At 41.4% G+C, this 23,624-nt stretch overlaps 2 protein-coding genes across 4 annotated transcripts in view; one reads left to right on the top strand and one right to left on the bottom strand.

Moving 5' to 3' along the window:
* The first annotated feature begins 7,947 nt into the window (after nucleotides 1–7,947).
* On the top strand, nucleotides 7,948–18,253 carry LOC110488127 (islet cell autoantigen 1). Of its 2 annotated transcripts, none has more exons than XM_021560168.2 (14): nucleotides 7,948–8,048; nucleotides 9,435–9,464; nucleotides 9,575–9,749; nucleotides 11,310–11,382; nucleotides 11,528–11,651; nucleotides 13,483–13,681; nucleotides 14,094–14,219; nucleotides 14,331–14,429; nucleotides 14,836–14,939; nucleotides 15,046–15,086; nucleotides 15,347–15,409; nucleotides 15,573–15,851; nucleotides 16,783–16,875; nucleotides 17,122–18,253. In XM_021560168.2, exons 2-14 carry the CDS (start codon nucleotides 9,448–9,450, stop codon nucleotides 17,241–17,243), a joined length of 1,515 nt encoding a protein of 504 aa, XP_021415843.1. In that variant the 5' UTR covers nucleotides 7,948–8,048; nucleotides 9,435–9,447; the 3' UTR covers nucleotides 17,244–18,253. The 2 variants fall into 2 exon arrangements, with proteins under 2 accessions (XP_021415843.1, XP_021415836.1); XM_021560161.2 differs by lacking the exon at nucleotides 7,948–8,048 and adding an exon at nucleotides 8,422–8,575.
* A 472-nt stretch (nucleotides 18,254–18,725) lies between these two features.
* The window catches only part of LOC110488114 (glucocorticoid-induced transcript 1 protein), a 31,815-nt gene continuing 26,916 nt past the window's right edge, over nucleotides 18,726–23,624 (bottom strand). For both annotated transcript variants that reach the window (XM_021560143.2, XM_021560149.2), the window contains exons 7-9: nucleotides 23,042–23,231; nucleotides 21,370–21,490; nucleotides 18,726–21,172 (exon numbers count right to left, since the gene is read on the bottom strand). In XM_021560143.2, the coding sequence (XP_021415818.2) occupies nucleotides 20,761–21,172; nucleotides 21,370–21,490; nucleotides 23,042–23,231 (723 nt within the window). In that variant the 3' untranslated portion in view covers nucleotides 18,726–20,760. The remainder of the gene's footprint in view (nucleotides 21,173–21,369; nucleotides 21,491–23,041; nucleotides 23,232–23,624) is intronic.

Below are 23,624 nucleotides of genomic sequence, written 5' to 3'. Positions count from 1 at the left end.
TGTTTCAATAGAATAAAGAGAATCAAGCCAGGAATCAAATGTTCCATAGAGGGCTATCTAAATGTGACTTGAGGAAGCATTTTCAAGTGGACATTTTGACCATATTAATCAAATTCACATTCTGATCATAGGGATAATGGCCCAATTTAGCGTAATAGTTGCACAGCTGGCTATGCACTATTATGTTGACACATTACACTAAGTAGGGCTGAATCGTTCTGATGTGGCATCAATGGTAAGTGTGAAATTGTATGATCCAAAGCAGACACCTAAGTAAGTATTGACATTTTTAAGTTAAGGATCCATGAGGCTTAAGCGGATTACATGCCTCTCACACATTCCTCTACCCATCTTCTGTGTTATCAAGCCCTCCAATCAGCAGGGACAATGTAGCTGTGTTTCCCTGCTACCGTTGTGTATTGCCAGCGAGAGGAGAAGAGGCTGAGCCCAGCTCCCTTGTCTGAATACGTTTGGCCGCATTTAAATTACAGGAAGAAAAAAAACATATCTAAACATGTAAATAAAGGTAATTATGATTCATGACCAGTTGATGTATACAGTGCCATGTTTACTTTTAACTACTCTGCTGCCACCCCGCCTTGGATATTCTGGCAATGAAACAATCAGGGTCGGCATGTTTTTGAGCTGGGGGTTAATTTTCAATTGATTTATATCTCTAGAACCACTCCTCCTAGCTCTACCGCTAAAGGTGAGATGGAAAGGCAGTGTTTGTGACAGAGATGGACTAGGTGCTACGCAGAGAGAGAGAGAGAGAGATGATGCACTTAAAAAATGCATCACCATTAAATCAAGGCATAACCTTGAATGAGTCAAACTCTGTGCCAACACAGTAATGTGAATTCTGTCCTCAGTGCCACATAGCATGCCGAACAATGTGGGGATGGAACTAGCCAGGCACTGGCATTAACAAATAGTACTTTACTTTCCCTGACAAAGGCTTATGCTATTTTTTGTACAGTGAAATTCAGAGAAACTATAAAAACAAGACTCGATTTCAATGTCATTCAGCCTATTAAAAGCAAATATTATTGAGTAGTTTGAACATTAAGAGGGCTTGTCCCATCTGTTCCGAGAGTAACTGACAACAATTAACTGTTGATGCGTAGGGGATCCAAAATATAATATCCCAATCTAACCCTCCAAAATCAACTCTTGGTGAAACACACAACATACACATCACTGGTTGTGTGTGGCTGGGACTTGAAAGCCTGCTGAAATGGGACCGTATTGCAGTATAGGAAAGTGCATGGACAATTCCCATGAAGGGGAAGGGATTATGGATTTTGGCCTCTAAGCTGCCTGGATGCCCAGTGAGGATGTATCTGTGCTACAGACTAATCTTCAAACACAAGCAGAAGAAGTGATGAATCATGACTTGGCACTGAGGAGTTCGGCTTGGAGTCTGGATCATGTTCTAGTGACAAACTGAGGAAAGGTAGAGAGAAACAGGCACTACTTTGTAACAGAGATGGGCAGAGAAGTTTAGGTTTTAAAAAAAATGGTTTAACTGGTCATTACTCAAGAGAGAAAGAAATGTTGGAAAAGCACTGGGTTTTGGCATAAAGCCTTTATCAGGTCTTCTCTCTCCATCTGTAAGAGTCGGGATACAAGGCTGGTAAAGTGAACATAATGCTTACTAGAATGGTCAGGAGAGTCTTGTGGTTAAGTGTGCTGTGTAAAATATGGACCTAGGTTTTTATACATCTCATTTGTATTGTTTTCATTTGGCATAAGCCTAGGTCCACCATGATAAGGATGGAGAGAGGAATGGTGACTCCCTAATAAAAACGACCAATCTATACAAACCATCTAGAATTGTTTCCCATCAAATCCGGACATAGCTTTACTGTACAGCCGATACAGAGATAAGAGCAGTGCATTGTGGGTCTCAGTAAATGCCATGGTTCCTTATCATCAAGCTTAACTGCAGAGAGAAAAGTCAATTGGGCAATTGTTAGTGACGTATCAAAGCAGGAATAGTCCATTTGGGGGTCAGGGAATCTGGAGGAGTGGAAACCTCTCTAGTGACAAACAGTTTTTTTTTTCATTTTCATGTTGACCCAGTGTACTAGGAAATAATACAGCATTTGTTGGTTGCAGAAACAAACCAATTTGCTCAATTATTCGTTAATTGTGACATTTGCTAATGTAGCAGAGACTGTGAGAGGGTAGAGGGAAGTATTTTAACAAAGAACAAGACCGTGACAAGGAAGACACAAGATCTTAATGGAGATTATCCTCAAGTGTGGGGACAGAAGCTGCAGTCCTAGAATGGCACTTGTCAGACAGAAAGAATCAATCAGTTAGGAAGCCTCCGGTCTGATTGAGATCTTCATAAATCGATAACCATTCTCTGAGAGTCTATCCTGATTTAATTTTATTGCAAAAAAAAAAACACTTTTAACATGCTCTATTTTCTTGTGTAGTTTAAGTAGAACCAATTGGTTTGATAAGATCCAGAACGTTGAGATAAGACCAGTTGGGGGAACAGATAGGGTGGAGGACATCAGTAAGTATGGAAATTATGGAGATCAAGATTAAAGTGAGACACTACGAGATTGGCCTAGAGCCCTCCAGTGAAGTCAGAGGTCAAGCTATGAACTTCTCAGAGAAAAGGGAAGTTTAAATTAAGTGGAAAGGAGACGTATTTTGATTTGTGTGAAGAGTATGACAGAGTAGTGCTTTAGGTAGATTTGGTTCTGTGTTCGTAGATTATACTTTGCATAGATTCACGTAACACAAAGTTTTTACATCTTTAATGAGAATGACCTCTTTACATAAAAGGAAATAAGTGATTAAACACATATAATTGTTATAAATCCATCAATAATTGATTGATTGATTTTATTTGCCAGTTTAAAAAAAGACATATACACACAGCACATACAGTACATATTAAACACCTGACAGGAATAACACAACAAAAAGTCAATGAGTTCTTTCCATTGGGGTGGTGGGTAGCTTAGTGGTTAGAGCATTGGGCCAGTAACCGAAAGGTTGCAGGATCAAATCCCTGAGCTGACAAGGTAAACATCTGTTTCTCTGCCCCTGAACAAGGCAGTTAACCCACCTTCCCCCGGTAAGCTGTCATTGTAAATAGGAATTTGTTCTTGCCTAGTTAAATCAATTGTGGTCCCTTAAAGTGCATGGTGCCAAACATTACATACTGTATATACACACAAAGATGCATTAGAGATACACTACCGTTCAAAAGTTTGGGGTCACTTAGAAATGTCCTTGTTTTTGAAAGAAAAGCACATTTTTGTCCATTAAAATAACATCAAATTGATCAGAAATACATTTTAGACATTGTTAATGTTGTAAATGACTATTGTAGCTGGAAACAGCTGATTTTTAATGGAATATCTACATAGGCATACAGAGGCCCATCCTCAGCAACCATCATTCCTGTGTTCCAATGGCACGTTGTGTTAGCTAATCCAAGTTTACAATTTTAAAAGGCTAATTGATCATTAGAAAACCATTTTGCAATTATGTTAGCACAGCTGAAAACTGTTGTTCTGGTTAAAGAAGCAATACAACTGGCCTTCTTTAGACTAGTTGAGTATCTGGAGCATCAGCATTTGTGGGTTCGATTACTGAGGATGGGCCTCTGTACGCCTATGTAGATATTCCATTAAAAATCAGCTGTTTCCAGCTACAATAGTTATTTACAATATTAGCAATGTCTACACTGCATTTCTGATCAATTTGATGTTATTTTAATGGACAAAAAATTTTGCTTTTCTTTCAAAAACAAGGACATTTCTAAGTGACCCCAAACTTTTGAACGGTAGTGAACACAAAGGTATCTATGAAATCTATCTTTGTGTGTATCTATATCTATGTAATCTATCTTTGTGTGTATCTATGTAATGAATGCATCTTTGTGTGTATCTATATCAATGTAATCTATATATGTAATGTATCTTTGTGTGTATCTATATCAGAGATAGATGACATAGATATACAGTAGATACACAAAAATATAGGTTACATTGATGTACAGTAGATACACACAAAAATACATTACATAGATATAGATGCACATAAATATGCATTACATAGATACAGACATAAAAAAGGTTATTTGGTTCAGTCATCAGCCTTTTGGTAGGCTTATGATGTTGGAACTCACAATGAGGATTCAACAAATTGTTATTCATTGAATCTTTGCCATTGAATCGATGAGGCATCATCTCCATAATAGCATGCAATGTAAGGAACTATACTTGAATGGACTTCTGTCATGATGAGACAATCACATCTGTTGGTCAGTGCTTCAATGGAAAGGGAGGGACAATTCTTTCTCCTTTCCTTGATGTTTTGCTGCCATCCCATGGTCGTAACTGTTCCCACAGCATATCTGCTATTTATTTCCTTGATAGTCCATAGTCTGTTACTGTACAGTATGCTGATGGAAACCATGTTATCGCAGTACAGATGTTGCCTCTTACAAATATGTCTTTATTATGAAAACATTGTGCGCCTCTAGTAATTCAAAGACACATTCTGTTATAATTTGATGCTCTCTCTCTCTTTCCCTTCTCTCTCTCACTCTCTCCATTCAATGGTGCTTCTTTATTGGTTATGTTCACATTGCCAGAGCAAGTGAAATAAACAATAAACATATGTGAGACTATTTTTTTTTAAACAAAATCAACATTAAACGATTAGAAATGAACAGTAAAAATTGCACTCAAAATAATTTCTAAAAGACAAAGACATTTCAAGTGTTATATTATCAGCTATGTACAGTGTTTTTAGCAATGTGCAAATAGTTGTAGTACGAATAGTGGCGGAAGATAAATAAGTATTTACAATGTTGTTTGTGCTCCACTAGTTGCCCTTTTCTTATGGCAACTGGCCACAATGCTTGCTGCTGTGATTGCACATTGCGGTATTCCGCCTAATAGATATGGGATGTAAATTGTCCGGTGGAGATTTTTATGAATTGTTCAGCAGTCTAATGGCTTGGGGATAGAAGCTGTTGAGGAGCCTTTTGGTCCTAGACTTGGCACTCCGGTACCGATTGCCGTGCGGTAGCAGAGAAAGCAGCCAAAACTTGGGTGACTGGAGTCTCTGACAATGTTATGGGCTTTCCTCTGACACCGCCTATTATATAGGTCCTGGATGGCAGGAAGCTTGGCCCCAGTGATGTACTGGGCCGTTCACACTACCCTCTGTAGTGCCTTACAGTCAGATGCCAAGCAGTTGCCATATCAGGCGGTGATGCAACCGGTCTGGATGCACTCGATGGTGCAGCTGTAGAACCTTTTGACGTAGAACCATGACAAATCTTTTCAGTCTCCTGAGGGGGAAAAGGTTTTGTCGTGCCCTCTTCACGACTGTCTTGGTATGTTTGGACCGTGATAGTTCGTTGGTGATGTGAACACCAAGGAACTTGAACCTCTCGACCCGCTCCACTACAGCCCCATCGATGTAAATGGGGGCCTTTTCCTGTAATCCACGATCAGCTCCTTTGTCTTGCTCACGTTGAGGGAGAGGTTGTTGTCCTGGCACCACACTGCCAGTTCTCTGACCTCCTCCCTTTAGGCTGTCTCATCGTTGTCGGTGATCAGGCCTACCACTGCTGTGTCATCAGCAAACTTAATAATGGTGTTGGAGTCGTGTTTGGCCACGCAGTCGTGGGTGAACAAGGAATACAGGAGGGGACTAAGTACACACCCCTGAGGGGCCCCAGTGTTAAGGATCAGCGTGGCAGACATGTTGCTGCCTACTCTTACCACCTGGGGGCGGCCTGTCAGGAAGTCCAGGATCCAGTTGCAGAGGGAGGTGTTTAGTCCCAGAGTCCTTAGCTTAGTGATCGTGGGCCCTACGTGGGCCCTAGGCTTCATGGGCTCTATGGTGTTAAACGCTGAGCTGTAGTCGATGAACAGTATTCTCACATAGATGTTCCTTTTGTCCAGGTGAGAAACGGCGGTGTGGAGTGCGATTGAGATTGCGTCATCTGTGGATCTGTTGGGACGGTATGCGAATTGGAGTGGGTCTAGGGTGTCCGGGAGGATGCTGTTGATGTGAGCCATGACCAGCCTTTCAAAGCACTTCATGGCTACCGACGTGAGTGCCACGGGAAGGTAATCATTTAAGCAGGTTACCTTTGCTTCCTTGGGCACAGGAACTTTGGTGGTCTGCTTGAAACATGTAGGTATTACAGACTTGGTCAGGGAGAGGTTGAAAATGTCAGTGAAGACACTTGACAGTTGGTCCGCGCATGCTGTGAGTACACGTCCTGGTAGTCCGTCTGGCCCAGCGGCTTCATGAATGTTGACCTGTTTAAAGGTTTTGTTCACCTCAGCAACCGAGAGTGTTATCACACAGTCATCCAGAACAGCTGGTGCTCTTGCGCATGCTTCAGTGTCGCTTGCCTCAAAGCGAACATAAAAGGCATTTAGCTCGTTTGGTAGGCTCGCATCACTGTGCAGCTTGCGTCTGTGTTTCCCTTTGTGGTCCGTAATAGTTTTCAAGCCCTGCCACATCTGACGAGTGTCAGGGCCAGTGTAGTAGGATTCAATCTTAATCCTGTTTTGACCCTTTGTCTGTTTGATGGTTCGTCTGAGGGCATAGCGGGATTTCTTATAAACGTCCGGATTAGTCTATAGCTCCTTGAGGGCGGCTGCTCTAGCCTTTAGCTCAATGCGGATGTTGTGGATGTTGCCATGTCTTCTGGTTGGGAAATGTGCGTACAGTCACTGTGGGGATGACGTCATCGATGCATTTATTGATGAACCGGTGACTGAGGTGGTGTATTCCTCCATGTCATTGGATGAATCCCAGAACATGTTCCAGTCTGTGCTAGCAAACAGTTCTGTAGTGTACATCCACATCATCTGACCACTTCCGTAATAAGCGAGTCACTGGTACTTCCTGCTTTAGTTTTTGCTGGTGAGCAGGAATCAGGAGGATAGAATTGTGGTCAGATTTGCCAAATGGATGGCGGGGGAGAGCTTTGCATGCATCTCTGTATGTGGAGTAAAGGTGGTCTAGGATTTTTTTCTTCCCTAGTTGCACATGTGACATGCTGTTAAAAAATTGGTAAAACTGAATTAAGTTTGCCCGCATTAAAGTCCTCGGCCACTAGGAGCACCGCTTTTGGGTGAGCATTTTCTTCTTTGCTTATAGCCTTATAGAGTTGGTTGAGAGCGGTCTTAGTGCCAGCTTTGCTTTGTGGTGGTAAATAGATGGTAAATAGGCGCTTTGTGGTGGTAAATAAGTCTACTCCAGTGGAGGCTGCTGAGGGGTGGACGGCTCATAATAATGGGTGGAACAGAGCAAATGGAAACCATGTGTTTGATGTATTTGCTACCATTCCACCTATTCAGCTCAAGCCATTGCCACGAGCCCGTCCTCCCAAATGAAGGTGCCACCAACCTCCTGTGGTACACACGTGGTATTAAAATGTGTCTCATATCAGTCCACTGTGTCTGCATTGCGACCAGATTTCCTGGTCCCTCCCTGTATGAAAATTATTTGGCAGCTATTCTTTCAAAATAATATGCATTTATTTATTTATTTAAAACAGATATTGATCTAATAAAAATAATAGCTGAAGCACACCCAGATAAAAAAAAATTGAGAGTTGCACATTCTATGTATATATAAATTTATTGAGTAAAACACCAACGTTACGGTATGACTGTCTTCTTCAATAATATGTATTTATTTATTTTAAGACAGATATTGATGTCATAAATCAATTGTGCCACCACATGTATTTTTGGTATCAGCTAACCACATCATACGTTGTGGCAATCTGTCCGTCGTTGACAGTCGATGACGTGGCACACAACCATTGGTTGATGCCCATGCAACGTTTGAGCAGGGGATCTCGACCAATGAGTGCCTGACTACCTCCGAGGTCTGGAAGATCAGATCACAATGCATCTTTTAATCGTCTGCACCTGTCTGAAGATGAGGGCACAATCAGAATGTGGACAAGACAAAGCATGGAAGTTAGAACCAGGCATAAACAGAGCTTAACGGGCACATATTTTAGGAATAGTGAGGTGAGTTTTCAGAGCAGTGTGATATTATTATTTTTCCACATTAAATAGGAGCTTGTTAGTAAATGTCCTCTGAGGTGGGCATCAAGCTATTTTTACCTACTGTCCCCATTTAATGTAATTTCTCATATTTACTATCAACCGTGTCCTCAAGGCCACTACAGTTCACATAGGCCTACAATAAAAAATGTATACTATTCCCCCCCCCCCCCCCCCCCCCCCCAAAGACATTATTTGCAACGTGTTTTTTTTCACGACGAACACTTATATAATGCAGAGAGGAAATTCACGCAAACCTATCGCCTTCCGCTTTATTTGCTAATCCCAAATATTTGATCAACAAACTCGACTGCACCCTTTTTTATGGGAGCGAGTTTGGCGCGTTGTTACATGACGTCATCGATCATTCAGTGCAAGGATTGTATTCAACAGAATGAGATGCTGATTATGCTGTATAGCCTAGTCAATAATAGTATAATAAATGTATGGACGTTGGCTATAGCTGAATGGTAGGCTATCAACACAGCAAGGTATGTGATTTTCAATGTAAATTAATTGCTTTTGGTCAATAGGTGGTTATTGGCGGCACAAAGGATATGGAGAGGGCAGTCTGGTTCACATACGCTGATGATGCGAAGCGTTCTGTTTATTCTCGTACGGCGGTCGAGTAAACCGGACATTGCATTCATTCATATGCAGGAATCGTTTTATTATAAATCTTCTGTTATGGCATTATCCTTGGCTATCTGATGATGATAATGTCTTGAACAAGGTGCGTGCTTGCCTTGTCAGCGACAGGCCTAAACCAGGTACCTTATTATCAGAGGCTGCTGAATCGTGACAGAATATTGCCAGGCCCTTTCGGGTCTGCACTGTTAGCCTACAGACTAGACTAGCATGATAGGTTGAGCCTTGTTTAATTTTGTAAATGGTTATTGAATATATATATATATATATATATCTCCTACCTACCTATTTCTCAATTAAAAAATATATTTTTTGTTTTCAACTGTCTATCGAGCAAGATAATGAGTCCCCTAACATGATACATTTTATATAAATGTTTTTTTTGTTAAAGGTACATATAAAAAAAGTTTCCATTCAATAACAGAAGGATTGGGCTAATAAATGTACCATTCTGCCAATCATTTGCCCATGACTGTCAAGGAAAACAAGCGGGGCAGCAGGTGCACTTTTCAAAATGGTGTTGAATGTCAACTTTGTTTTCACAGTAGCTACTTTTGGTTAATATTTGACCTCAACCAATGGGCAGGTAGAAACTCATACAGTTTTAGTCCATGGGTCAACACCATTGGTCCAGACCTACCTGGTGAATGGAGTTGAAGTTGGCCTGCAAAGCCATGACATAACATGTAACCTATGTTACAGGTAACCTGACAAAATGGAGAGGGGAAATTAGTGAGTACACAAACACTCGCCATCTTTGAATTAACATCACAAATGTATTTGTTCTTTGCCATATGGTTGATAAAGTAACAAGACTTTGACCGTTTCGGATGTCATTGCAGCGGTGGCTACTCCCGGGAGTATTTTGACCGCTTTATTGAAAGCCAAGACTCGTCTGTTGTGAACAAGTTCCAGCAAAAGTACTGGAAAACCAAACAGAAGATCATCAAGGTCACGGGAAAGAAAGAGGACGAACATGTCGTGGCGTCAGACGCAGACCTGGATGGCAAACTGGAGGTTCGCTTCACAGATCAAATGCTTCAAATCTGTTTTGTTACTGTGTCATGGATACATTGTCATAGATAGACAACTGTTGTGCCAATTACCAAAGACCTGACAATATCAAGTATCAACCTCTGTTCATCTCACATAACATAGGCAGATGATTGTTAATGATTTGGATAAAATGCATATATATACAGTGCCTTGCGAAAGTATTCGGACCCCTTGAACTTTGCGACCTTTTTCCACATTTTGGGCTTCAAACATAAAGACATATAACTGTATTTTCTTGTGAAGAATCAACAACAAGTGGGACACAATCATGAAGTGGAACGACATTTATTGGATATTTCAAACTTTTTTAACAAATCAAAAACTGAAAAATTGGACGTGCAAAATTGTTAAAATTATTATTTGGATCAGTCTTGTTGGAAGACAAATCTCCGTCCCAGTCTCAGGTCTTTTGCAGACTCCGTCAGGTTTTCTTCCAGAATGGTCCTGTATTTGGCTCCATCCATCTTCCCATCAATTTTAACCATCTTCCCTGTCCCTGCTGAAGAAAAGCAGGCCCAAACCATGATGCTGCCACCACCATGTTTGACAGTGGGGATGGTGTGTTCAGGGTGATGAGCTGTGTTGCTTTTACGCCAAACATAACGTTTTGCATTGTTGCCAAAAAGTTCAATTTTGGTTTCATTTGACCAGAGCACCTTCTTCCACATGTTTGGTGTGTCTCCCAGGTGGCTTGTGGCAAACTTTAAACGACACTTTTTATGGATATCTTTAAGAAATGGCTTTCTTCTTGCCACTCTTCCATAAAGGCCAGATTTGTGCAATATACGACTGATTGTTGTCCTATGGACAGAGTCTCCCACCTCAGCTGTAGATCTCTGCAGTTCATCCAGAGTGATCATGGGTGCATCTCTGATCAGTCTTCTCCTTGTATGAGCTGAAAGTTTAGAGGGACGGCCAGGTCTTGGTAGATTTGCAGTGGTCTGATATTCCTTTCATTTCAATATTATCGCTTGCACAGTGCTCCTTGGGATGTTTAAAGCTTGGGAAATCTTTTTGTATCCAAATCCGGCTTTAAACTTCTTCACAACAGTATCTCGGACCTGCCTGGTGTGTTCCTTGTTCTTCATGATGCTCTCTGCGCTTTTGACGGACCTCTGAGACTATCACAGTGCAGGTGCATTTATACGGAGACTTGATTACACACAGGTGGATTGTATTTATCATCATTAGTAATTTAGGTCAACATTGGATCATTCAGAGATCCTCACTGAACTTCTGGAGAGAGTTTGCTGCACTGAAAGTAAAGGGGCTGAATAATTTTGCACACCCAATTTTTCAGTTTTTGATTTGTTAAAAAAGTTTGAAATGTCCAATAAATGTCGTTCCACTTCATGATTGTGTCCCACTTGTTGTTGATTCTTCACAAAAAAATACAGTTTTATATCTTTATGTTTGAAGCCTGAAATGTGGCAAAAGGTCGCAAAGTTCAAGGGGGCCGAATACTTTCGCAAGGCACTGTATTTGTTGACTGGCATAAGTCATTTTTCCATGGCATTGTAGGTGTTTCACTCTGTCCAGAGAACGTGCATGGAGCTATTGAAGGTGATCGAGCAGTACCAGAGAAGAATCTGCTGTGAGTCTTTTCACCCTCACATCTGGCACCCGCTTCCATGTCGGACCCAGTTACATCTGGGTACCCAAGGTCCTTCTGGACCCAGATTCTAAAGCCCTGTTCAATCCTCTGAGTTCTACCATGTGGTTCTATCCCTTCTCTTCAGTTCTATCCCAGGAGGAGAATGAGTTGGGGCGGTTCCTGCGCTCACAGGGCTCCCAGGACCGGACCAGGGCTGGAAAGATAATGCAGGCTACCGGGAAGGCTCTCTGCTTCTCCTCCCAGCAGAGGTTTGTACCTGGACCACACTACCAGAGGACAGACAGACACACTGGATATTGCAGTGTAGATAGATAGACAGAATAGGGGGCTCACATTACAAGGTAGAGAGACAGACCACTATCCTGCATGTCTGTCTCCCTCTACTAGAGGAAATGAGACAGACTACTAGTGTAGTAAGACAGACATGTAGGATAGTAGTCATAGGCGGCGTGTCCATAAGGCTAGGGGAATTAAAATGGCAAAATGATATAGCCTAATTAGCCTACTCCTGTCTATACAAAAAAATGTAATCATTCAAAATAGGCTACTACACCAGAAAGCATGATTTGTCCACAGAGGATCATTAGCTTCTTTTAAAATGGGTGGAAGGTAGCTTAGCTGTTAAGAGTGTTGGGCCAGTAACTGAAATGTCGCTGGTTTGAATCCTTGAGCCGACTAGGTGAAAAATTTGTTTAGTGCCCTTGAGCAAGGCACTTTACCCCAATTGTACCTGTAAGTCACTTTGAATAAGAGCATCTTCTAAATGTAAAAAAATATTTGCTGTGAATTGTTTTAAATCGCATTGCCTACAGTCGGAAGGGCCCGCAATTTCTTCAGCGTGTGCGTGGCAAATACCAAATAGATGATTGTTGAGTTGCGACTGTCAGTGAAAAGCAGAGGCTCAGCCAGGCATATTGGATTTTGAAATATTGCAATCGCGGGAAAACATAGTTTTGAAAGCAAATGGCTGTTGCTGTAAAGAGAGGACGATGAAAATACTGTCTTTTAGTTATCAAAATGCTCAACATAATTGAGCGAACAAACTTATCAGCACCATCCGAGATCATCCGCTATATATCCCCGGTGAGTGTTCACTGATCAGTGCCACTTGAAAGTTTGTTTTTGGACAATCATTTCCTCTTCCGGGTTAGATGGACGTCATATTGTAAGTATTTGTGTCTCTTTCAATTTTTATTGATCTGTTTGTCATTCTCAGCAGAGTAGGTTACCCTGTAATTTCTGTCGTATTTATAAAAAAAATATTCTGCTTATAAAGTGTAGTAGAATTGCATGAAATGTGTTTATGAAAGGCCACATTTCTTCCTGTGCAAAGAAAGAAGAAACATATCTGATATAGCCTATATCTCTACGTCACTACGCGCTCAGCCGTGCATTGAACAGTCTTTTTTTGCGAACAGTGATTGAGTTATATTATTAGCCTAAATCATGACTATCCAATCTACTCATCACATTATGAATAGTGGGCTATCTTACATAAGTCTGCAAATGTGATGATGCATAGAATGCTATATTTATAAAGGTACATTTTTGGGGGGTGAAAATGAACTTGAAACTCACACACTACCTATGATAGTAGTCTCCCTCTTACAGAGGAGAAGACAGACTACCAGTGTAGAGAGACATGAGATGGACGATTGCGTCAATTGGCTCCTAAGGGACAGGCTAGGAGTCTGCTGTGTGGAGACAAAAAGAGAAAGAAAACGGCATACAGTGACAGCTTTGTATTCCGACAGACATAGGCCTGTACTGTATCAACACAGTACCCAGAGTGTTTGAATAGAAACTGATGACTCACAATTGAGAGAGTTCTATGATAATCCATGTTGTTTAGGTGAAGGTTTATCAGTGTATGTTTACTTACTGTTTGCTGCTACATCTTTAAGCTTTAGTGACAATAACCCAGTCAAAAGATTCAGGAGCAGAAAAAAGGTGAACAGACAATCATCTTCTTTCTAAATGGATATTTTCGTCCAGCTGCTGCTCCTCACTCACTCATCCACATTGTGTCGGCTGCACTTCATTTGTTCTCTGTTGATGACAGTCTTTTGTCCCCCTCAGGCTGTCTCTGCGTAGTCCTTTGTCTCGCCTCTACCAGGAGGTGGAGACTTTCCGATACCGGGCCATCTCTGACACCTGGCTGACGGTGAACCGCATGGAACAGTCCAGGACGGAATACCGTGGAGCACTGCTCTGGATGAAGGATGTATCCCAGGAGCTCGATCCAGACACACACAAACAGATGGAGAAATTCCGCAAGGTTAGCATACTCTCTTTAGATATAGGTCTCAATCATATGGAGTCAGTGGGCCAGATTGATTAAGCATTTGTACCAGTTTCTTTAGAGCAAATTTAAATCAGAATTTCATAGAATCAAACAGAAAATGGAAATGGTTATATTTACCACTAGATGGTGCAATTTACTGTAAATGTGTTGTGTGTGATTGTGTACTTCAGTATGGAGCTGATTCATGGGAACTAGGGGAAAGGCATGTTTTCTTCTGTTTTGTGTTGGTTACACTCAAGGGTTATCTTGAGTGAGAAATACTTCAGTTGCACTTGCAACATCAGTGTATTCTCATGTGTGATCTTTATTCCATGCAATGTTGTGCCTATGTTATGATCCTGTCTTCCTTCTGTTGAGTAATATTTAATCTCTCCTCTCATCTCAGGTTCAAGTGCAGGTGCGAACCACTAAAACAAGCTTTGACAAACTGAAGAATGATGTCTGCCAGAAAGTCGATTTATTAGGAGCCAGCCGCTGTAATCTGCTTTCTCATGTTTTAACCACATACCAGGTACACCGGAATATCAAGGAGTGGTGTATGCACAGAAAGTAAAATAACAATTATTGCATAATAGTAATTGTTGGCTACAGCCTTGTGCTAATAAGTATGTGTGTGTTTCAGACCACCCTGTTGCACTTCTGGGAGAAGACGTCTCACACTATGGCTGCCATTCATGAGAGCTTTAAGGGCTGCCAGCAATATGAGTTCTCTACAATCAAGGTGAGGGAGGCCTCTATCATATTTTTTATTTTATTTAACTAGGCAAATCAGCTAAGAACAAATTATTATTTACAATGACTGCCTACCCCGGCTAAACCCTAACCCGGACGACGCTGGGCCAATTGTGCGCCGCCCTATGGGACTCCCAATCACGGCCGGTTGTGATACAGACTGGAATCGAACCAGGGTCTGTAGTGACGCCTCTAGCACTGAGGTGCAGTGCCTTAGACCGCTGTGCCACTCGGGAGCCCTGTCATCTTTGTCAGGATTTTGGAAACGGTGAACAGTCCGTTTTTATATCTACAATAACGAAGAACGGTGTGTTTCACCATAAGGCCTCACTTAGATGACAGCACTCGGTGTCATGTCTTGTGACGTTCTCCGTATGTCATTCTTCTACTTCCAGAGCCTCCAAGACCCCATGGATAAACTGTCATCTCAGGGATCGAAGAAAAAGAGGGAGAAGAAAGTCCAAACAGAGACTGATCTTGAGGAGACTGCAGATGGCCAGTAAGTGGAATCCATACAACATGACAGAATTCATTTAAAGTCTTACATTATGCTACACAGGATCCTATACTGTACACATGTAACGTGTTTTTGTTGTTGTCCTTAGACTTATCTCAATAGATCCCAATGAAGAGTCCAATGAAGAAGGTAACGGACAACAGTGTATTTATGAATATTTCTATATTTATGGCTAGATTAAATCAGATTCCTGACACCCGCATAGCTGTTGTGTTGACCGTGTCTGAGGTGGAATTGTGTTAGAGCTGTCAAATCCACAAGTAGCTACCGGTATTATGCCTATCACGGACATTGCCATTGGCTGCATGGAATCCGGATTAAAGCTTAATTTGATTGAATCTAGGCCTTAAACCAAGTTACCATGCACTTTTCACTCTCATCCTGTGCAGCTCAAACCAAGACACCTTCTGGACAATTCTTTGAAGAAATCGACCTTAATAGACAAATGACAGGTAATGTACAGAAGCACCACCTGTGTCCTAAATGAATACCAGAGAAAAATACATGAACAGATCATGTGAAATTATTTCACCCTAAAAAACATAATCAACTACCCATTGTTAGGCCCCACTGTCCACCTCTAAATAACACAGTATTTGGTATTGGTTATTCCAGGGCCTGAGGATCTTCTCTCAGCCTTCTCTAGTCAAGAGCAGGAGGAGGGTGGAGAGAGGGACAGCTTGGCCTTGTTGAATGAGATTCTGGGCAGCACGTCTCTGGATGAGGGCGAGTTCTCACAGGAGTGGCAGGAGGTGTTTGGTAAGGGGGACCAGGGGAGCGGAGCCACTAGTAAAGGGGGCCTAGTGGAACCCCAGCAAGAGGAAGACTCCTCCATCTTCCTCCCATCTCACCTCCTGGACCAGAACAGGAACAATCTCCAATCTTCGCTCTCAGGTCAGAGGTCAAATACTGTAGATCATACAACACTGTTGTGCATATTTATTCATTGGTCAGATTGCATTGCTCTTCATTGAAAAACAAACCATGTGAAGCATCACCGTATAGTTCTTCCAAAACACAGGATGTTGAGGAGAGAAAGCATGTAAAAGATCATCCTTGATTAAATTGAGGAGAAATCCCTGACCAGAGTATGAAGCATGCGACAATTGAACCAATTTGTATTGGTGTAATTAAATTCAACCCTGTGGTTGGTTAGATTTTATGAATGAGCCCAGAAATGACATAATTAGGGCTGTGCAGTCAGCCTTGACAGTTTTTCTTCTCTCTGAATAAGTACTTCAACAAATAAACCTTTTTCACCATGCGTAACTATTTCCACAGAGAAAAGTGGCCCTAAAATGCTTTTTTTAAACTACAGCTGTATAAGTAATAGGCACTGGCTATTTGATTTGCTTACCCATAGCTAATTGCTAATCTCTTTCCATTCCATTTCTCTCTGGGTCTGGGCAACGACTACTAGTCCATCATCTGTTTTTGTGTTTGTCTATATTCACAGTGGGGGCTAGTGAAGTGAACAGTCATACTGAAATATAATCTTTAAACCTCATGTGGATCTAAATGTATTATTAAATACGTTTCCATTTCACACCACACTTGTACAGGGTACATACATACTTGTGCATGCGTGAAACTGGACAAATATAATTAAGTACCCCTTATTTGACCTTTGAAATGGTTATGGACTGACAATAGTATTTTGGAGAACATGCATAGATATGCAGTGTTCAATAATTGCAATATTCTTGTCTATTGCACAAAGTCCTGTTCATACAAAAGTTCTGTGTGAAAGTAATTTATTGTCTCCTGGATCAAGCAACGTTGTGTATCCCCTCAAGATGGGTCTAAATCTGCATCTCCCTTCCAGATTGGGCCACGAGCATTCCACAGCCCATCTCCCAGGCAACAGAGCAATCATCTGGAGCCAATCAGAACCCCTCTAGGCCAACAGCAGCAAGAGGTAGGATTGGGCCAAACGAGTAAAACATATGAATAGAATTGAAAGAAAGGGTTTAGCTCATAAAAAAAAGCTGTTTCCAGCAAGAACGTGTGTTTATGAGCGCTTTCGGAGTACTTGTTGGGTATAAATATTACCAAGAATAGCACAATGTCTGAGTCAGATGAAGCCCTGTATTAAACAAGACATTACTATTCAACATCCAAGTTTACTGTGTGAGATGGTTTACCTTTGGTTCTGATTGTACAGAGACGCCAGAGACCGCCAAAGACCTTTCAGCCTGGTTTAACCTGTTCGCCGACTTGGACCCTCTGTCGAATCCAGACGCAGTAGGCAGGAGTGGTCAGGAGCATGAGCTTCACAACGCATAGACCTGCGACCTGATTCACGTCTAGGGATCCTACGCTATAAGTTAGCATAATGCACAACAAGGTTATGGTTATTTTGTTGTTAACATCTGTTCTAGGGTCATCTCTCAACCCCTGTCCTACTCCTTACCATTGAGTTAAACAACAAATTTACCCTGGACCAGCTGTTAAGGATGCATTTACTGCATCAATCAATTGAGCTTGAAATCATGAATTCCAAAAGAAAACAAATGTTGTCTTTTTATGTTTGACATGATTTATCAATGTTTATACGTTAAGTTGTCAGAGGGTAGATGCTTTCAACAACCAAAATATGTACGAAGGAGTCAAGATTTTTCAGAATTATTGCCTTGTCATTCGGGTATACCTGTAAGCCTTCTGGTGGTGACAATGAGGCCTTTACACCCATCTCAACAATAGAAAAATCAGTATAAAAGGGTCAAATAAGTATCAGTTTTATCTGATAGATCATACATTTATTGCATGTTGTGTATTCCTTATTTAGTCGTGATTGTACTCACAATATGTTACTGTTGACAGTAACATATCTAACATTTGATTTGAGATGCCCTGGAATAAATTTAAGCACTAGACAGCCGACAATGTACCTTTTTAAAGACATTTTCTCAGACGTTTGCGGAAATCCTATTCACGGTAACCACTGCACATGTCGGCTCAAGCGTAAATGACCTTAGTCTGTTCTATAGCACGCCTCAGATTGAATCCCAGCCTAGGTGTACATTTATTAACTAGCTGCACCTTTTCAAGTACACAATCTGTATTATATTGCTTGGAGAGCAACCTGTGGAAGGGCGAGAATACATATGTTGTAATTGGTGACTGGTTTTAAGTGTGTAAACAATGATTAGAGAATGATATTTACATTTGATTAATTGTTGAGTGCTGAAGAAGCGTGCATTTTGATTGTCAGTAAAAATGTTGCTAAATGAGACTAACTCATTAGAATTAAACTATTGCCCTTATCTACATTAAAGCCTTGTTTATTCCTGTTATCTTATGTATTGTTGCTTTATTTGAATGCTGCAAAGCTATGCTGTTCCTCTGTCAGGTTACAACTACCACAAGACTATTCTTCCTCTGGTTAATTAGCTTTGAATAGATAGTGGGACGTGTGCATTCTCTATGAATCCCTGAAGCATATGCTGTCACTGTAGGCTTCCTCTGAACCATGAAACTAATAAGCCAGGTTAAGGGGATCTAGGGCTCAATTCAATCCGTATCGCAGATGTTCAGCGCAATAGCATGCTTAAAATAACATTTCTGATTGAGATCTAACACAGGAACATTGCCTTTAAATACATTTGTGCTATAGTGCTGAACTTCGGCGATATGGATTGAATCGAGCGCCTAGTCTCACGTGACCAGCCTTCCAAATCCTGTCTTGTTGAAGCCTGGGCTTAATATACTAACATCTAAAATAATGTGAAGCTAGTGCTTTAAAAAATAATTGAGACAAGCGTCAAGTGTAATTTTATTGCTTACTTTATTGTAAAAACAAGGTCTACATATAAAACAAATACACAGGCATGAAATATTAGTGCCGAACATGGCAAGCCTTGCTGAACTTTGAAAATAATATGTTAGTATGATTTGAGCAGCGTTCATCTTTACTGACAAAATATACATCTAGGTTTGAGTGGATTGTGTTGCATATGTTGGTTTTGCCTGTTGTTACTTAAAATATTTTTTTATATTAATGCCAAGGGGTTTTAACGTAATGGACTGGATTTAATCGGGGGAGGTCCACGTTATAGCTCGATTTATATTTAAAGGCGACGTTCCCGCGCTACTTAAGGATTGAATCCAACCCTTGTACAGTTTCATGAAAATTTCTACTCCATACTGAACGTCAAATCAACACTAAGATACTCAGTTTATTTTTAACAGATCTGTGGAATTGCACGAATTAAGTGCTTTGAAAATCTCATTAGCCTCAATGTTAATTCTGATTGACAGAATTATAAGTGTGTGATTGCTTATCTATTTAGTTTTTTAAAAACTTTCGGCTTTGCTATTTTTTGTTGTTGTTGATGCTTAACATTTTTTTTTAGGGCTAGATTCTATCAGATGCGCACTAGCCAACACCCGCATTAGAGCTGTCAAATCCACAAGCGGCTCCCGGCGTTATACCTAAAGCGGACATTGCCATTGGCTGCATGGAGACGCATTGAGAGAAATCCCATGTAGCCTTGTTTACAAGTTCGAACACTGGATTGTGAGATGTAATCTAAACCTCGATTAGGCTGATAGAAATGCTAATTATTTTGTTTAGTGATTTCCAATTTGATAATTAATAATAATTTCATTATTTCTATATAGCCTACACTTTCTCTTTCTGAACTTCTATCGCGAGTGAGACGAGTATGGCTTCGTGACAATGATCACAGGAGCATTTGTTCACCGATTTGACAGCTCCAACGCAGTAACACCTGACGCCGCCAAAACTCAAGACAACGCTGGTCAACACTTAATCCGATTGAATCTAGGCCTTATTTTGATCAATTTTATTGGTAAAATGTCATAGCTCATATTTATCAATTTCATCACTAGGGAGATTGAACAGGCTCTGAAAAGGTAATACTGCTGATATCTTGGAGCTACAATATAATAACCTCTGGAATGTCTCTTTAAGCACTTGAAACTATCTTTACAGATTTCCAATGCACAAAGTTATTTCTATCGATGGCAATCCTTTAATATGTCGTGTTGAAAGATTAGAATCAGCACTTGTCTAAAGACTATGGAATGTCTTAGGAGTAATGTCATGAATGAACCATAAAAGACAACGTCAAAGTTCATGCATGAGTCGTAGTACATTCCAAATGACCTGAGTTGATTGGTTATTCAGGGGACCTGAAAGAAGGCTATGTGGGGACATTGTGCTTTGTAGCTGGCTGTGTGGTCACTTTCAGATCGTCTTTAAAACTGGATTGAGACCTGAAATAAGTGTAAACATTCAGGAAAAAGTGGACCATTGTATTGTAACTGTAGGACATCCCAATAGGGTTTTTAATATAAACAGGCATGATATTTATTTTATATTAAAAAGCTTATCCATGCTGTAATATTGGCTAGCAACACAGAACAGCTAAATAAGCTGGTTAGATAAACATTTTCAAAATTCAATAAAATATGTTTCTCTTGCCCATTGCTTAATTCCCTTTTTTTTTCTCAATTTCTTGAATTGATTTTTGATAAAGCTGATGATTGCTAAAGAACACAATATATGAAACAATCGAATCTACCCTCTGAAAAGAAAACAAGTCTTTCTGGAGGATTTTGCCTGCCACACCTTTCAGAAGAGAAGGCTAGGTTAGTAAGGATAGGCCCTCCTTGCTGGCTAATGTTGCGTTAAAGAGCCATACTCAGCTAGCCTGGTTCCAGATCTGTTGTGCTGTTTTGCTACCTACTATGGTCATTGCGACCATAGGAGTTAGCAAGACAGCTCAAACTGATCTGGGACCAGGCTAATGCTCATAAGCTGGACTGTACCTGAGAACTAGCTGGTAAGAAGGATGTGTGTAGTGGAGCAGGGATCTGTAGACAGGCCACCTGGGACCACTGCTGTGCTTGTCAGTTCACCCGTGTCTGTGTTAGTGTCTGGGCTCAGACTGTCTGTGCTGTTCTCTGTGCTTGTGTTGGTGCCTACGCCTGTGTCTGAGCTACTGACCATGTCTGTGCCTATAGACGAGCTCCAGTTAGTGGAGGCCAGAGTAGTGAAACTAGCGGGTGTCATGGCGTCCTCGGGCCATGTGCTGCTTCTTGCATGGAGACCAGGGCTGGGCGAGGTTGTGGTGAAGTGGGAGGAGCAGAGGAGTTTGACGGGACAGAAGGCGGAGCCCCTGGGGATGAAGTTCACCTTGTTTTTGTCTGGGCATGAAAAAAGAGGGAAGCCTCTGGAGACACCAGACCTGGGGAGGAAAAGTGAGGGAGAATGTCTTCATCTTTGTATCATCACATACCAAAGTGTGTATATGAAACACCTACAGTGAGAGAGTCCTACAGATGTAGGATCTTAATTTGATCATTCTGTTGCAGGAGAACTAAATGAAGATCCTACATCTGTACAGTAGCATAAGGACACTATCAGACCAATTTTCAGACTTACACCATCTCTTCAAACACTTTGACCCTCTCACACCCCTCCGGAGGCTCCCGTTTGAACATGTAGCTGTTGTTGGGTTTGGGAGAGGTGGCAAACTTGGGAAGGGGAGAGCCGCAGCCGCTGTCTGAAAACAGAATGAAACATGTAAGCAGGTCAGTGTGGTGATCTTATGTTCCTATAAGGGAACGTGTGTTAGAGAGCTGTTGCCTGTAGAAGACAATGTGATTCACATAATACGGCACAGTATTAATATAGCGTGAGCCATTTATCATTAACCGAATCCTGATCACTAGGCTCCTGAGCAGAGTATGTGAGCGGAGCATGCCCAATTTGATTGGAGCGTGGAGCAAGATTCCCAAAAGGCTGGAGCACTGGCCTTCTCGCCCGCTCCAATTTCACTTCAGTAGCGCTCACTTCACGAGCTCAGGGCATGCCCGCCCCTGCATGCATTTATAGTCTACTTGTATGCTGCTAATAACCCCATGCTTCAGCTACTGTCATGGAGTTCACTAAATATTTTCATAAAGAAACTGATAGAACACACAGGTGCTAAATCAAGGTGACTTACAAAGATGAGGACCAATAGCAAGAGAAGGAGTGTAGTGCTGTTGTGTCCACAACTAAAGAATCATTGTGGAATCTGAAAAGACACTTATCCCAAAAGTATGATGTGTACTTACTACATGCACATGCTAAAAGAAAGTGCATCATTGTAGAAAGTATTTCTAAACTGAAAATCAGATATTTTAAAAATTTTGTTCATTTTTGTTCTATTATCTACACAATAGGCCATCATTGATTTTGGCCCAATAGGCCTGGCATATTCCCACGTTCAAGGAGCTTTCCGTTTTGATTGGGTTATTTCGCCTAAAAACCTTTAGGCCTACCTATAAAAATACATTAAAAAACAACTCTGCATCTCTGCCCAGCTTGGCCAAAAGAGTGTTTAGCATCCCCAGTGGCTCTGCAAGTGTGGAGAGGATATACTCCGCTGCCAGCCAGCTGGCTCTCCAGACACCATCGCATGAGTCTGAACCCACAGACTGGCCAAACTCGTGTTTCTAAAAATGAATTCCAAAGCACTAACAAGTCCTTTTTCCTTTAATTTGCATTTCATTCGAAGTAAGTCACAGCCTAAATGCACAATTTACAGACTATAATGACTTAATACAACAAAATGTTGTTTAAATGCTGTGCGCTTTATGTCCCTACCAGCCTATCGTGTCGAATTCGCAAATGCTTCACAACGTACTTCTTTGTAGGCTATAGCCTGGAAATAATATAGCCTAAATAATTCATTTTTGTTCCTTCTTAGGCTCCTGACCTATTTAGAGTCTTTATATGCTGTTTAACATTCAAATCCATATGGTTTGGTTTCAACACTAATTGGTAGGTCCAGTTCATCACAAAAATAGATGGGTGTTGGTTAAATTGTGATTTTTATGAACGGCGCGAATTTGGAACTGGAGTTTTTTTCCCCGTGAGCGTAGAACGGTTGTTAGCGGAGCGGTTGGAAAAGACATGGAGCGCTGGAGCGGTGAGCGGGATTTCCAACCGCTCAACTACGCTCACATACTCTGCTCCTGAGACATGCAATGGCTGGAGACTGTTGAATGTGTGCCTTGAACTACAGTAATAGATCATGCAAGCCAGAAAATACATCTGAATGGAGTACCTTTGTCAAGCTCTTCTGCAGAGCAGGGGCTGCCTTCTGGGGAGTGGAGGGGGTCAGGAGTGAAGGGGCAGGCCCAGGGGCTGGAACCGCCACTAGAGGGGGCCTGGGTGTCCGTGTCACGTGTGTCACCGCCATTGCCGTAGCGATGAGGCTGAAAGGGGGCGCGGCGGCCATCCAACACGTCCAAAGCCTGAAAGGTCAGAGGTGGGGATGGAGGGACAGGATGAAGGGATGAGAGGAGTGCGAGAACCACAGCAGGGCACTATATAATTCACAGTTATTGATTATCATACATAAGTTAATTCAATGCATTCAGTTAATTTCAGTATTATCACACTGCGCGTAAACTCCAGTATGTGTGGACGTATTTGAATGACAAGCAGAAAAGCGAATACCAGAGCAGATGATAATGTATGATACTGTATGAAAATGTTCAGAGCCCTTCTGCTTGTGCTGTAGGGTACAGCTGATTCTGAGCAGAGGAAGACTTGCTGCGCTGCAGGTCATAAATATGTGTGTGTGTGGGTGCGTGCGGGCACTTCACACACAATTTACAGCTCTACTCAACTCTCAGCAATTTAAA

The sequence above is a fragment of the Oncorhynchus mykiss genome, chromosome 2 (assembly GCF_013265735.2).
Source record: "Oncorhynchus mykiss isolate Arlee chromosome 2, USDA_OmykA_1.1, whole genome shotgun sequence".
Classification (NCBI taxonomy): Eukaryota; Metazoa; Chordata; class Actinopteri; order Salmoniformes; family Salmonidae; genus Oncorhynchus; species Oncorhynchus mykiss.
The sequence above is the reverse complement of the archived record's forward strand: the minus strand, read 5'-3'. Positions and strand labels throughout refer to the sequence as shown.